The sequence below is a fragment of the Sceloporus occidentalis genome, unplaced genomic scaffold (genome assembly GCF_023333645.1).
Source record: "Sceloporus occidentalis isolate IW3139 unplaced genomic scaffold, rSceOcc1.0.p SCAF_87, whole genome shotgun sequence".
NCBI classification, from domain to species: Eukaryota; Metazoa; Chordata; class Lepidosauria; order Squamata; family Phrynosomatidae; genus Sceloporus; species Sceloporus occidentalis.
The window spans coordinates 2,427,066-2,442,717 of record NW_028317067.1 but is presented as its reverse complement, the minus strand read 5'-3'; the positions used below and the strand labels follow the sequence as shown (position 1 = coordinate 2,442,717).

The window sequence follows — 15,652 nt, the reverse complement described above, 5'->3', positions numbered from 1 at the left end:
CCTGGCAGCTAAGAGAGAACAAGACATAAAGGTATTTAAAAGGGAAACATCTGGAGAGCTTTGTAATTATATTGATACTGTTTACATATGGCTGAATGACCATACTACCGCAGCCATTGGTAGTCTGTCTCATGCGGTAAGATCTATAGGTTCTGATTAAATAATAGAACAAAAATGCTATCTACTTTGAAGGAACAGCCAACAGTACGTGATACATGCCATTCAAGTATAATGATTACCTTGCAACGTATAGAAAAGTTAGTTGCCCACATTATAGAACAATGCATTTGGTTCTGTTGCACCCACCAGTGGTGGTCCATATTCACAAGGATACATTACATTGTTAAATGTAAGACACACTGTATGATTGTAATAAGCATGAAAATAATGAATAGTAGTAATGGCAATATTTACACTTTACAGAGGTATGGGACGGCCATCAGAAACTTACCCTATACACTATATGACCAACAATATGTGGACACCTGACCATCACACCTATAAAAGCTTGTTGGACATACCATTCCTAAACCGTGGGCATTAATATGAAGTTGCCCCCCTCTCCTTTGTAGCTATCACAGACTAATTCTGGGAAGGCGTTCCACAAGATTTTGGAGAGTTTCTGTGGGAATTTTTGCCCATTCATCCAGTAGAGCATTTGTGAGATCAGACACTGATGTTGGATGAGGAGGCCTGGCTCACAATTGGTGTTCTAACTCATCCCTCTGGGCTGCCACTCGAGTTCCTCCACATCAAACTTGTCAATTTATGTCTGTATGAACCTTGCTTTGTGTACAGAGTGGAGTCATGCTGGAACAGGAAAGGGCCTTCCCCAAACTGGTGTCACAAAATTTAAAACCCATTTCATGAAGCTTGCAACAAACCGAGCTTGTCCTGATGTTCATACCTGGGAACTTCTGGGCTCCGGCTACCCGGAGCCTTCCCTTGCGGGACGCGGCTAGGACTGCACACCAACATCATTGGGTGGTCCCGTGACGTCGGTGGGATTTCCTGCTGACGGCAGCAGGCAACACCTCCATTTAAAGGGAAGATGGGCGGGGAGCAGGGCGTGTCAAGACCCCACTCCCGCGACCCGGAGGATTCGGGTCTTAACCTGGAGAACAGGAGAAGCGATGCTCACCCGGCAATCTCCAGGTCCTACCCGGTGAGTTCCCAGGTATGCCGATATTGCTTAGATCTCTGAACTGATGCTACTGAGGACAGGTGATTTTTAGGCTCCATGCACTTCAGCAGCTGGGCTGTTATTCCTAGATGCTTCCATGTCACAATAATAGCGTTTACAATGGACCGGGGCAGATCTAGCAAAGCAGAAATTTCACGGACTGACTTGTGGCATCCTATTAATCTGCCACATTTAGTCACTGAGCTCTTCAGTACGACCCATTCTAATGTATGTCTCAGGAGATGGCTGCCTATGAGCTGTTAGCAATGCCTGTGCCTGAAACCTAAACTCAATCAGGAGGGTGGCCGGCGGTCCATATACTTTTAGTCATATAATGTATGCCTGCTAACGTGGTCTACCATATTAATATGAAGTAACTTTTTAAACTTTTAACTATATGTAGGTTAGTAAATACAGTAGAAATAAGTACAATGATAAAATGATAAGTCTGGTGTTTTTGATTTGATGAAAGATATTTCAAACCCCAAATCACCTTTTATTAAAGTCAGTAAACCAACTGCCTCCAAAACCCAAACATTTTGTTCCACATACCTGTTTTACACTAAAAAACATATTAAGTGTTGGAACTCACCATACGTGGAGTCAGGTGGGGCAGAATCGCCTTTTTCTCCTGTTGGTAATATATATATATTATATTGAATGTAAGAGCCATACGTTAACCCTTAAATAAGCCTTTTAATCTTCTTTTGGAATTGCGGTACAATGTAATACTATGCAATGTTTTAAGACAGATGATTGGCATTCTGAGATGGAAACTTTTGTAGAAAACATAACTCCACGACAGGAACAGATCCCTATGATGTATCTCCAGGACCCTGAGCACTGAGGTTCAGTTTCATTCAATGAGTATATCGGAATTTCCATGCATTGCCCAGGCATTTGTATTCATTAAGGAGTTCAACTAGCAGTGACTCTGATTCCTGTACTTTTTTTACTTCTGATTGTTTGTTATAAGTTGCATTCCATTTGTGGTCTATTCTCCAGCCAACTTTGCCTATTTCTGAAATATTTTTTTTAAAATATTTTATTCTTTAAAAGTAACTCAGTGAGGAGGTTTAAATGCATTGAACGGGTCTATTCTGAAAAAGGACAGAAAAAGTTTATCCAATATATTAGTAATATTAGCAATAATATAATGATCAATGCTCTGATTTATACATTTTTATGGAAATGATGATGTGGCTTAGATGTAATTCATTTATATTTCCTCCACTATATGTGGGACAGTTTCCACATTATTATGCATTCTCTATAATTATAGGACTACGTGACACTGTATTACATGACCCTGTCTGGTTCCTGTGCTTATGAGAATTCTGGAGCGGCCAGAGGTGCCAACTGGCCCATGTCCAACAAATACAGTATGCATGGAGTGTTTAACGTACCTTTCTGCCCTTGCGGTCCAGCCTTCCCGGCGACTCCTGCTTGCCCTGAAAATTATGGATAGTGACAAATATGTCACATAATTAAAAGTATAATATGTTAGAAAACAAACTATATCTGTGAATTATGCAGAGCCAGCAAACGTTAGTATTGTATTACTATAATTGTGATACAGATGTGTTGTATACTATTAACTAAGTTATTTGGACGATATTTGCCTTGTACCTCTTGTATCATTGTGTCGTGTACAATCAAATAAAATATTGCTGAACTGAAACAGTTTTGTAAAGAGAAATTCTCCAAAATCCCTCCTGATCGCTGTGCAGGCCGGATCCGCAAAGTTAGGAAACGGTTGAGGTTATTGCCGCCAAAGAGAGTCAAGCAGTTATTCAATCCATACTTTATCCACCCTACACTGCAAATGTTTAAACTTTGTGTCAGTCTGACTGATTGTTATTAGATGAAGCAGACTGTGTCTGGCTATTGTTGTGAAGATAACATTTTATGACCAATAGATGCAAAACTCCAGGAAATTCGAAAGGGTTCACATACTACTTTTTCCCGCAACTGTCTATATTGTCTGTTCATACATCAGAAACATTTATAAGTCGTTAAACGGTACATGGGACAATGGAGGCCACATTCACCTTTCTCTCCGGGTGGTCCAACATCTCCCTTGTGTCCTGAAGGTCCCTGAATTCCTGGACACCCTCTGAGTATGGCCAGCCTGTCGGAGTCTCCAACTCCAACAACTTTTACTTCTATCAATAAAAACATGAAACAACAACAAAAAAAAAACAAACTGAAATATTCAGTGAATATTATGTCTATACCATAAAAAATTACAAAATCGTCTACCTCACTAATGCTAGTTGACTGTGGACATGAGAGCGGGATTTTGGTTCCAATATGGATGCATTAGGATCAGCCATTTGGAATTATTGTGAGACAAATATATTATTATAGACCTTAAGGGACTAGAAAGCCAAAAAGCTTTCAAAAGCTTTAAGAGAGGAAGCTTACCATTAGCAGTCAGAAGCTCAAATTGAATCTATTAATTTAAATGTGTTATAATATGATTGTCTGAGGGGGATCGAGGATGCCAAAAAAACGCCCAATAATAGATGTCGCAAAAATAAAGTTTATTATAATTATAGATATACCACATACTAAGGAAGGGCTGACATGACCTGTTACTTTAAAACAAAACAACAAACAAACAAAAAAACTTTAAATGCTAATTTAAAAAAAGATTACTACTATTAACTCCTGAATTTCCAATCAAACATGTAATTGGTGGGTTAAGAGCCCATACATAGAGTATAAATAGTAAAGATCATCACTGTGTGGTTTAGGAAAATGTCCTCTTTCAGGAATTTCTCTAAAGAAATGTATCAGTATCACGCAATAGTTCACAAAAAATACCTACAAATGTTCAAATAGAACATTAAAAGAATAATTGGCAGAGGTTGACAACATTATCGATAGAAGCGAGATATTTACCATTTACTAAGTTACCCATGACTTACCCGGACATGAATCTTCAGCATTACCAAGTGTGGTGAGGAGCCAGAATACCACCGTGGATCTCCACATGAATGCTGTCTGATTATTGGTGTCACGAGCCTCTCAATAGCTTCAACTAAGGATTCTTTAAGATGAGCCAGAGAAATTTTATAAGAAAATTAAGTAACTCCACCCCATCTAAAACCGCCCCTATTCCTGTGAGTGACTGATGATGTCACAGGTCTGACACAATACACTGTACAGATTCTCAGGGTCCCATAAGTCAACTCATGACCCAGAACAGGTCAGGGAGTAAAATGATTAATTTCTTCCTTGTAAGTGTATTTAGAATATTATGTTGCAAAGATCCTCACATTAAGTTACATTTTGTGCTTTAGGCAAAAGTCCGAGACAGACGGTCTCAAGGAGATGCTGTAAACTATAAGTCTTTGACCTAAGTGTCAGAAGATCTGTCACAACAACTCAGAATAACAAAACTCTTGCTTAAGAGCTGTCTGGATGAATAGAAAATATAACTCAGTCCTAGAGGCCCTCCAGAAGTCCATAGTTTTCCTTGTGGAATACCATTTGATAAATCCTACTCTGAGGACTAGGTTGGGGCCCATGGCTAAAATGAAATGAAATTCAACATGTACACATATAATAAAGGATGTCAGCTGACCATATAGAATATTTTTACCAATAAGAAACAAGGAAAAGGTTAATTGCCTATCTTACCAAGATTTAACACATTAGTAAAGTTACCAGCCACCATGAGACAGGGATGAGGCTTCATGCCCCCCCCAAAAAAATAGGCTCTGGGTTTGGTAGTCATCATTAGGGACCATCTAGAGGACACTGGTCCATGAAATATCAGAAGGCTAATGGATTATGAACCTACCTTTGGTCCCAATCAATCTTTTGGGGTTAGAATAAAACAAACTAGAACAGTAATTACAGTGTCAGCCTTAAAATTAAAAGATCCAGTAGCCTGGTCTGCTTTTGGAGAGAAATTGGCACATAAAGCAAATCCCCAAATCATCAGGGAGCTGCTGAACCTCATCGGTAAGGGCAAACACTTTTCAGTGACTGTCAAGGACTTTAGCAGCAGATTGCGCTATTACAACAACAATATAAACAGTGACAATGCAATGAACACACATTAAGACATACAGGTCCAGAAGGAGAAGAGTATGTATTCATTGATTTCCATCCTACATACTATGTTTGCACTTGAAGGGATAGTGACATTTTGTGCTTCATAAAACGTTTATAAAAAATAAGGATGAAAAAAAGACAAAATAGAAAAAAGTATGAGAAATAAAAGCAAGGAACAGAGGATGCTTGGGAAGACTTGGGAGAAGAAAAGGTGGGACTGTATCCAGGTACACAGAGAACAGGGGTTAGACACCCTGGACGTCATGAGTTGAATTCACTCAATGTAACTCATACTTCTTTCACATTTATTTTTATTGGCATATTGTGTTGCTCGTAACCAAAGCACAAGCACAGTCAACAGTTTGAAGTATCAATACATGCACTACCTAGGTCCTAAAGACTGTGCCCATGTGAGCCAAAAAAAAATCAAAAAAAAAATCTTTAATGACTAATGCTATAGTCACTTGAAGGTATAAACATATACAGTATGACAATTATACATAAGGGAAATAAAGTAATTTCTGAAAATAAATACTCTCCAACTTTATAATCCTTAATGATATCATTAGCATCCTGTATAAAAGTCTGTGTTTCAGCAAGATGTGTATCACGTTCTAAATGAATTTACATGGGATTGTTGGTGTTATTTTGTGATCACACATGAATTTGTCTTTTGTCCATAATCCTGACAGAGACAAGATGCAGAACAGTAATAGAACCCAACTGCTGCCTCTGAATTTATAATGAACACTAAAAAAACCAACAAATGTTGCTGTATTTGGCTTTTTTTGTGTTGTCATAAAATTAACATAGGTATTAACCCCTTAAGGACCAGGCTGTGTTTTACCTATTGTACCATTGGGACTGAGGCTGTTTTAATACTTTTGCGGTGTTCGTGTTTAGATGTAATTTTCTCTTCACTCATTTAGTGAACCCACACAAATTATATGTTGTTTTTTTCAGGACAAGAAGGGCTTTCTTCAGATACCATTGTTTTAATCATATTATCTAATTTCCCATAAAAAAAAATAAAATATGATGAAAAATGTAAAAAAACCCCCCACATTTTCTGACTTTTACCCCAAAAATCTTTTACTCATCCAAAAAAGCTAATGAAAAAACCTACTAAATATATTCTACTATTTGTCCTGAGTTTAGAAATACCCAATGTTTTTTTGCTTTTTTCTGCACGTTATGGAGCATTAAGTACAGGTAGCGTTTTGCTATTTCAAAACCATTTTTTCCAAATCTGGTAATTCTTCCCCCCATGTGCCATTTCGGGTATCTTTGAAGCCGGCCAATGCAATTTACCCCATCAAATCATATATTTTTGAAAACTAGACACCCCAAGGTATTTCAAATGCTAGTATTTTAACCCTTTCCATGCATAAGATTCTACCACCAGCCTTTGCCACACTTTGTGTTAGTATTTTTTTGGTATTTTTTTTTTTTTTTTTTTTTACACAAATTGTACTTTGGGTATACATTTATAGCTCCAGGTATACGTCACTATCAAACAACACCCTAATATGTGTTCAATAACATCTCTCGAGTACAGTGATACCACCCATGCATGGGTTTGACTGCTGTTTGGGGTTAAAAGGCCACATTTGGGAAGTGCGCTTTTTTTCCCCATTTCGGTCAGTCTGTGCCTATGCCCTATCTTTGAGCCCGGCCACTCCAATTTACCCCATCAAACCATTCATTTTTTTAAATTAGACACCCCTTGGGTATTTGAAATGCTTTTATTTAAATTTTTCCACGTCAGGATTTTTGGGAAGATACAGCGCTAATTTTAGCACTTGCTCATAATAATAAACTTTATTTTTTTATTTTACTCTTTTTGGACTTTTTTTTTACATTTTGCTGGAACTGGATAGTTCCTCTAAAGCATAATAATTTTTAAATGTTACCATGTTTTTTTTAAGCTTTTTCTTTTTTTTAATTTTTTTTCTTTTTTTTTTTTAAATATTTTACTAATCACATAGTGATTAGAAAGCTGGCCTCCATTGACTTGTATGGTTGAATGCAGTACCTGTATTCAACCAGCAAGTGGAGCCAGAGTTCTCTAGAAGGTCAGGAGACCGTCTAGCGAACTTTTTCAACTTTATTATTTTTTTTCCCGGACCGCCGCCATCTTGCGGATGGTGAAGACTGCGTGCAGCTGCGGCCGCTCTCCGGAGCGGTCACAGTCCATCAAGAGGTAAGTGTTTGGTGTCGCTGGATGCCTCCTGATCGAGGCATTCCAGCGACACCATTGAAGTTTAGGAGGTGATCGTTGATCGCCTCCTAAACGCTTTTAAAACGGGCGTCCGCCGCCATACAATGTATGGCGGCTGTTGACGCCCCGGGGAGGGGCCAGACATGGCCCATCATGCCGATCTCGGTGTTGCTGAATGCCTCGACATCATTGATCACTTTCTAAGCTTGTTTAAGTCTGATGACGTGTCAGGCACGTCATAGGTCGTTAAGTGACCGTTTTGCATGACGTGCCTGACCCGGCAATGGACGTTAAGGGGTTAATAAAAACAGGTCCTGGCAAATACAAATTCTACTCATTTCTGGCCTGAAATCAAGTGATAAAGAAATTATACCATGTATGCTTTCATTCCTTTATTTATTAAGAAAATATTCTGTTTACATGTATTTAAAATATGTATTATTCTGGATAAAGATTTCCATAGAATGGTCACAGATAAATACCTTTTTGCGTTTTCTTTTGTTTATATTGTAATACTACCTGAAAAAAAATCTCATTATTGCACAGGTCGTATCTTCATTTCAGAGATTTTGTATGAGTACTTATAGCCCTTGCCGTGATACCAGTTGATGCTGTCAGCATTGGAGCTATGCTGCCCAGATAAATACTGACCATTCAAGTTCGAAGAGTGACATTTTTCATACCACCAGGCTCCCTTGAATAGCTCAGCACAGTTTGATGGATAAATATCATTGTCTTGGTCTTTGGTGGAGAAGAACATGTCGTTGTGAATTGTTAGAGAATCTCCTGACAAAGGAAGAAGGAACCATCAATAAAAAATGTATTGATATTATATCCTGCGTCATGCTATCCCATGGTAGTGGCAAAGTTGTCTTGGCGCCGCCAACAGCTAGATATGCTCAGCCTGGCAAATCCATCCACTGGCAGCACACACAGCAGCTTCCGGTGTTTAAGATGGCCAGTCCTGGGCAAAACCTAGTGGACTCCAAGGTATGACATTGTACCCTGGTCCAAGAATGTAGTTCTAGATAGGTTTCTGCCAGTGAACGATGGTGTATCCCATGAAAAAAAGTTAGCAAAATAATTTGTAGTGGGTAATGCAGGAATCACCGGATATCTAAATTTGGTAAGCAAGTGTGAACTACAGGGCATTTATCCCTTCCTGAAGGAAGGGGCTGCTGGCAAGAATATGGAAAAGATAACTTTTTTACTAAACCATGACCATTTTTCCAGCACATATCATGGCTGAGAACTCCTCAATAAAATGAATACTAATTTTTGTTTTTATCTTATCAATCATACAACTAAATTATTGGGTTTGGCTAAAAGCCTCATTGTAATTCAGTCTGTAGCCACTAACCAGAGAGGACCCCACCAACACCAGAAGAGCCCCACCAAATCATTCCTCACTATGTGTCACGAACCAGGTCCATACAGACAACGGTAATAACCTAGAGCGCCCAAAGATTGTGTTCAGAAGTTATTGTGCAGTAGCGGAGTGGGACAGGGCCTGGTGCAGGGTGACTGCACTCACCGGTTGGGCGTCTAGGGTTGTGCAGCCACATACCAGCACCCTGACATAGCAGCGGATGATGACAGAACAGAGCAGAGCTTGGAGGTATCCTGCAGGCACCCTGGAGCAGGCATGAGGCATAGCACTGGAATCATGTGCAGGATGCAGCAGGCTGGGAGTAGGGAAGCTAAGCAGAGTATCAACAAAAATATAGCAAGCAAGGAACAGTGAGACCGAGCAAGAAACATAACCAGACAAGACATACATGATACAGGGCACAACAAAGGACAGGGAACAAGGCAAGGAAAACAGGGGATGGAGTGAGGAGCTGGAATCCTTGGACGCTTCTCCTTTAAGCAAGGATAGGACAACTTAACTGGGACATGGGGAGAGGAGAGAGGAACTAAAATCCTGAGATGATTCAGGGAAAGGAGGCAAAGGTACACAAAATACAGACACAAATGGATACAGGACTAGCCTAGGACCATGATATAACAATTGGAGATTCCGTCACATCACATGGCCATAGTATGAGACAAACAGAACACATGGGTGGGACACCTTATAAAGGAGACAGGAGCTGAAGCAAAGAGCAGAACTAGAATCCAGGAACCAGAAGCACAGAACAGAGCATATGGAATGGAGTACAGCAAAACATGGGAACTGAGGCAAGGCAGGGAAAAACCGAGATGTGCAGCTCCGCAGCCTGGATGGACCCTGACACCATGTACCGTTGGGCCAGAGAGATAAGCTTTCCCAGTCCCAGCACACCGAGTCTGAGCACTGAGATTTAGTGTCATTTCCCGGCCCTCCTGACATGGGCATCAAGGGTGTGTGTGTTTAAGTATGTATGTGTAGGTATATCACTGTGTGTATGTTGGTATATTAGTGTGTGTTTAAGTATGGGTCTGTGTGTGTGTTACTGCCTGTATGTGTGTAACTATGTTAGTGTGCAAGTATGTAAATATGTGTAAGTAATTGTGTTAGAATGTGTAAGCATATTACTGTGTGTGTAAATGTGTTACTGTGTGCGTCTGTGTGTTAGTATGTTAGTGTGTATAAGTATGTCAGTGTGTAGGAGGAGCTTGGGGCCCCCAATATAAGTCTTGCAGGGGTCCCTGGCATTTTTTTCATGCCACTGTCTGTAACAGACTTGCTTACCTGCATTGCCCTCTGTAAAAGCTCCAAGTAATAACTTGTACTTCTCAGACTCTCCAAGAACTTTAAATGAAGCGTATTTGGCAAAATGCTTTACATTTTCAAAGTCTTGTAGATCAACGCGCAGCTCCCATGTGCCTTTGGACAGAGAGTAAGTTAAAGCCAAGAGAATGTACTTCTAACATATACATATAAATATTTTGCATAATTCTATTGAATTTAACAAATTATATCAGGTTCAGAAATATTGCTCTTATTTCAAATCTAGCCAACCTTATGAAAAACCATCTCCCTCTGTTTATAAACCGACTCTCCAAAACCATGAAGAACAGATCCCCCCTATGAAGGAGGCCAAGGTAGGTGCAAGTCACAATAAGCGTGATTGTTCTTGTTATCGTTGGGGTATTATCACACCTGGGAATAAGTCTGCTTATAATGGTTTTAGGCTCAAGCCGCGATCAACCTCAACTCAAGGATCTGCTGAATAGTAAATGGGTGACTGCCAAACTGGGGAACTTCCCAAGATAGGCAACTTGAAGTGTTTTCTCTCTTCTGCCGTAGTGGACGCCCCAAGCTTTAAGGGGACAGAAGCGAAGTGAGCATGGCGCGTGCGGACTGTAAGCAGGGTGTAGGCATGAATAAAGAAGAAACCAAAACATACTTCACTATGTCGAACCCAGAGTTCCCAGTAATTTAATGCATTGTAGATTTTCATGTATGTATACATGTGTGCGGGAGGGAAATCAGACGTTACAAAGAGGATGAAAAATGTACAAGGCAGAAAAGCAAGATAAAACATAGGGGGGAAAAAAAAAACACAAAAAAAAAAAACTTTTCAGCGGGGGGGGGGGGGGGGGGGGAAAGCATGCAAGAGGCAGGAAATCCAGAGAAGGGGACATTCCTGTACCATTGCTCTGGGGCTCAAAGCTCCTTTATCCAGCCTTGGAGCTAACTGTATGTTATTCTAGATTCATGTGCCCATAGTGGCTACAAAAGCTGGAATTTGGCAGCCAACATTCATCAATTCACAGTAACAAGGGTAACTGAATCCCTGGTCAGCCTATGCCTGTATGTATCAGAGGAAGACAGAGCCAACATGAGCATCACCTGATGATGTTAACATGTGAATATTATCGTTCCCCAACCAAAACTCATTCAGCCGACTACCAAAGCCGGTCTTGTAAGACTTCCAGTCACGGAAAAAATCCACTGAGCCATCCCAGCGCCTCTGGAAAACCTGTATTAAACAGGAAATATGAATCTGTATTCTTATTTTCACAATTTATATTAGGAGAAAAACTTCTATTAAGTGTGTTTAGAATATTTAATTATGTACAAAGTATTCATTATAAATCTCTAACACAATGATGCATGATGGAGAATCAAACTCTGAGCCAGCTGAGAACTCCTTGCAGAAGAGACTTAACTTGGGTTGAACCTTCATAAAGCCCAGCGAATGCAGGGATTTAAGTGTTTAACGCACCTGGAAGTGCCTAGGTTAATTAAACTGAAAGTGAAACAATACAGATGAATATTAAACCTATGCAGAGTCCGGGCTGTTATACAAGGGTAATATTTTTTGTAGAAATAAGACGAGAGAAGGCACACAGAGCTTGGTCCATATAAGTGCCCTGTTCTATTGTCCATGCTAATCATCAGAACGACCATCACAGGTAACTTTGATGATGTTTGGCGTCACATCCATTGTAAGATTTTTGAAATTCTGCAGAAATTTAAAGCTACAATTTGTTTCTTTATTCATGCAACATTTTACACTTACTAGCCAGCCTCCTTCGTCGGTGTGCATATCACACAGCACCTTCAGTGGGTTTGTGCCGTCTGGGTGTATTGTGTACCAGTCACTCAGAACCATCCCCTGATCCAGAAGCTCCTTACAGTCCCTGGCAGCTGAGACAGAACAAGGGAAACTACAGAAGACCTTATTGCTAGTTAAAATATTTTTGAAGGCATCTCTATGCTATAAAGAGGCTTAGACTGACCATCATACCATGGAGGCGCTCCTAAAAATAACCACCCAGACACCTTTTAGAATTTACAGTTTAGGTTCCACTAATGGATGGATATTTGGCTATGGTGTGGCCAACAGTCACTTGTGCCATGACACATCAACAGATCTTAACATATATAGTTTACACATACAGTATATTGTACACAGAACACAAAGCTAATCTATTTAATTTATTTTGATTAACAACAAACGGTAGCTGACCTTGTGTTTCCATATGGCTGAACCATTAAGACATTAATTCATTAGCCATCATGATATAGTCACCTGTTGAAGCCATTGGAGATCCCAACTAGCATGGTGACTATTACAACCAGATTTCCATCACCGGGGCAATAGTCCAAGGGACCATCCTGCACATGTCGCCAAAGCCTGTGCACCACAAGCAACCCCATGTCCCATTATGACTGGGGTGTTATGACATTATAAGTAATACACTTCTATGTCATTTAAAATTGTCCAGTCTGCCATCTTTGTATGGATTAACTTGAGTTTTTAATTCTACCCGTAGATCAATAAGTGATCTAGAAATAAGTGTTTATCTGGTGTTTGACGTCTTAAATTTCCGATTTGATGAAAGATTTGTTTTATCAAATACCGAATTATATTTTATTAAACCAACTGCCTCCAACACCAAACGTTGCGCTCACCATACGTAGAGTCAGGGGTGACAGTGTCACCTCTCTGTCCTGTTGGTAAAAAAAATAAAAACAAAAATTAAAAAAAATTGTATTCTTATTTGTTAACACTAAAATAAACCTTTTATTCATGTTCTAGAATTTTATCAAAGTCTAAAAATATATATTTTAAATATACATGACATTTATTTTGAAACGGAGACACATAACTCCATAGCAGGAGTTCCATGCATTGTCCAGACAGAATGGACACCATTAGGACGCTGATATTTATCAGTTCTGATTTATACATTTGTAGATTGGATACACGGATTCAACATTACCTTATATATAAGCCATATGAACTTTACATGCGGTATGGGTCAAACTATAATGTGGTTGTCTGATACAAATAAATATATTGAGAATGCATGATAATGTGGAAACTGGCCCAAATATAGTAAATTCTTAATTTATTTTGCAATATACTATAAATTTGATAAGAATTCTTAAGAACCCTTTTGTCCATGTATTCCCTTTTCCCCAGATTCTCCCTTTTCAACCGAATGCCCAATCCTAATCCCGTTGGGGTTGATTAAACAGTTAGGATAATTTATAAGGAGAAGGCATGGTGTTTTTTTTTCACCTACCTTTCGGACCTTGCCCTCCAGCCACCCCTTTGGCTCCTGCTTGCCCTGAAAAATACGTATATTGACAAGTACGTTATATAATGAAAGTATAGTTTGCTGATAGTGTTACCGTCTTCAATATAATCTTTGAACTGTATTAAAAACAAAAGCGTCTGAATTATACAGAACAAACAATACTAGTATGAAACAGATATGCTTTATATCATTTTATTATTTTCCTTGTGGCTTTTGAATTTTTTAAACTATTTTTAGTACAAATATTGTTTACTTGCACGGGGGAATGAAACTTTCTATATGCCGAGACACATTATTCTGAGTTATTTCATATTACTGTAAATCGTTGGAATATTAGGACACTAGATTAAAACACTGCATTTCTTCTTAGGGGGCAATGGAGGCCACATTCACCTTTCTCTCCGGGTGGTCCAACATCCCCCTTGTGTCCTGAAGGTCCTTGAATTCCTGGACACCCTCTGAGTATGGTCAGCCTGTCGGAGTCTCCAACTCCAACAACTTTGACTTCTATTAAGAACATGGAATAAGAAAGCGGAAATGAGATGTTCACTGAATACTACATCCATTAATTCCTGGATCTCTAATCAAACACCAAATCTCTCAGATTGCTAGTATTAGCTATATACAGACGCTTTTGAAGCCCATGATACTGTGCTTTACGTCATCAAGCGAAGACGCGAAGGTGACTGCTTTCTAAAGCCGCAGAGGATCACTCGGTCTCGCTCTTTGGGGTGCCACGCTTCCAAAACAGATAGAGAAACATAGAAGGCTACTTCTCTGTAGCCCCTTCCCTCCCTGGCCGAAACACCAAGGAAGGACTGGATTTTCCTGGTCCTCCTCCAGCTTTAGGAGAGCCACTAAAGTCAAGTGAGAGCCAAAAAGGCAACATCTTCAGGGATCCCACTCCACTGATGTTTCCAGTACATGAAAAGCCTCGAATAAACTCAATCGAGCCATGATATAGACTTTTATAAAGAGTTGGACATACCAAGTGTCTGATTCGTGACTCAAGTGGTACGAGTTACCCTTAATCGGTGTTTTGAAGAATACCAATATAGAACCTTTTGGCAATAGCCTTTAACTCTTTATGTGACAGCTCAGCCATTATATTTTCCTTCTAGTTTCTCTTATTCTTGTTTAGAGAAAAACAAAGACCGTATTAAATAAATAACATGCACTAACAAAGAACAGTCAATAGAGTGAGATAGTTACCATTTACTTGTTGAGTTACCCATGACTTACCCGGACATGAATCTTCAGCTTTACCAAGTGTGGTGAGGAGCCAGAATACCACCGTGGATCTCCACATGAATGCTGTCTGATTATTGGTGTCACGAGCCTCTCAATAGCTTCAACTAAGGATTCTTTAAGAGGAGATAAGATATTTTATAAGAAGATTAAGTAACTCCACCCTGCCTTTGGAACAGACATGTCACATGTCTGATTATGTCACAGGTCTGACACAATACACTGTACAGATTCTCAGGGTCTCGTGAGTCAACTCATGACACAGAACGTTCTTGGGAGTAAGCTGGATTCATTTCGTCATTCCAAATTTATTTCAAACAGTAAAATAAACAAATCTACAGATACAGTGCTAACAAATATTTATAAGTATTGTGTCAAATGTATACTTATAACCATCAAATACCAGTGGACTAGTACCCACCAATAGTGTACAATACCAACCAGGAGAAGGGTTAACTAGGATTCCATCTAGAAAAAAAGGAAAAAACAAAACCAAAACACACACACACACACATTATATATATATATATATATATATATATATATATATATACACACATATACATACATAGCGAGATAGGTCAGGGATCACCCCTCGCTGAGGTCAAGGGACAAGTGCCCATCTTCATTCAAACAGCAGTAAATTCATGTAATCTGACACAGGGTCAGGTTTATTAGAAAGGTTGTACCATTACATAAGTTATGGTGGGTAAAAGGTGATGGAAACCCTTCCACTTAAATTTAAGGGGTAGTAGAAGTATTATTAAACACTCGACACCGGACAAGCCAGAAGGCTTGTTTTTCCCTCAGAAATCTTAAGGAATAACAAGCCTTCTGGCTTGTCCAGTGTCTGTAGATGAGCGTTTAATAATACTTCTACTACCCCTTAGAAAGGTTGCAAAGACAAAAGAAATAACACAGCAACAAGAGAAATACCTTGCCTGTCCAGCACT

General features: G+C 39.4%; 1 protein-coding gene across 1 annotated transcript; it reads right to left on the bottom strand.

The window, feature by feature from the left end:
• Window positions 1–8,007: 8,007 nt before the first annotated feature.
• On the bottom strand, window positions 8,008–14,760 carry LOC149284911 (ficolin-2-like). Its single transcript, XM_089496053.1, has 7 exons — window positions 14,694–14,760; window positions 13,845–13,958; window positions 12,804–12,858; window positions 11,924–12,089; window positions 11,251–11,380; window positions 10,147–10,281; window positions 8,008–8,258 (listed from the first exon to the last, which is right to left on the bottom strand). The coding sequence occupies exons 1-7, from the start codon at window positions 14,758–14,760 to the stop codon at window positions 8,008–8,010; spliced, it is 918 nt and encodes a 305-aa protein (XP_089352179.1).
• Between the last annotated feature and the right edge of the window lie 892 nt (window positions 14,761–15,652).

What these genes read in the sequence shown, in the direction of transcription:
- LOC149284911 (XM_089496053.1), bottom strand. Translation starts at nt 14,760, where the DNA reads ATGTGGAGATCCACGGTGGTATTCTGGCTCCTCACCACACTTGGTAAA. An exon ending in TATGGTGAGCGCAACGTTTG is followed by an intron (nt 12,090 to 12,803) that starts GTGTTGGAGGCA and finishes TATTTTAACTAG; the next exon opens with CAATAAGGTCTTCTGTAGTT. An exon ending in CCGACGAAGGAGGCTGGCTA is followed by an intron (nt 11,381 to 11,923) that starts GTAAGTGTAAAA and finishes TGTTTAATACAG; the next exon opens with GTTTTCCAGAGGCGCTGGGA.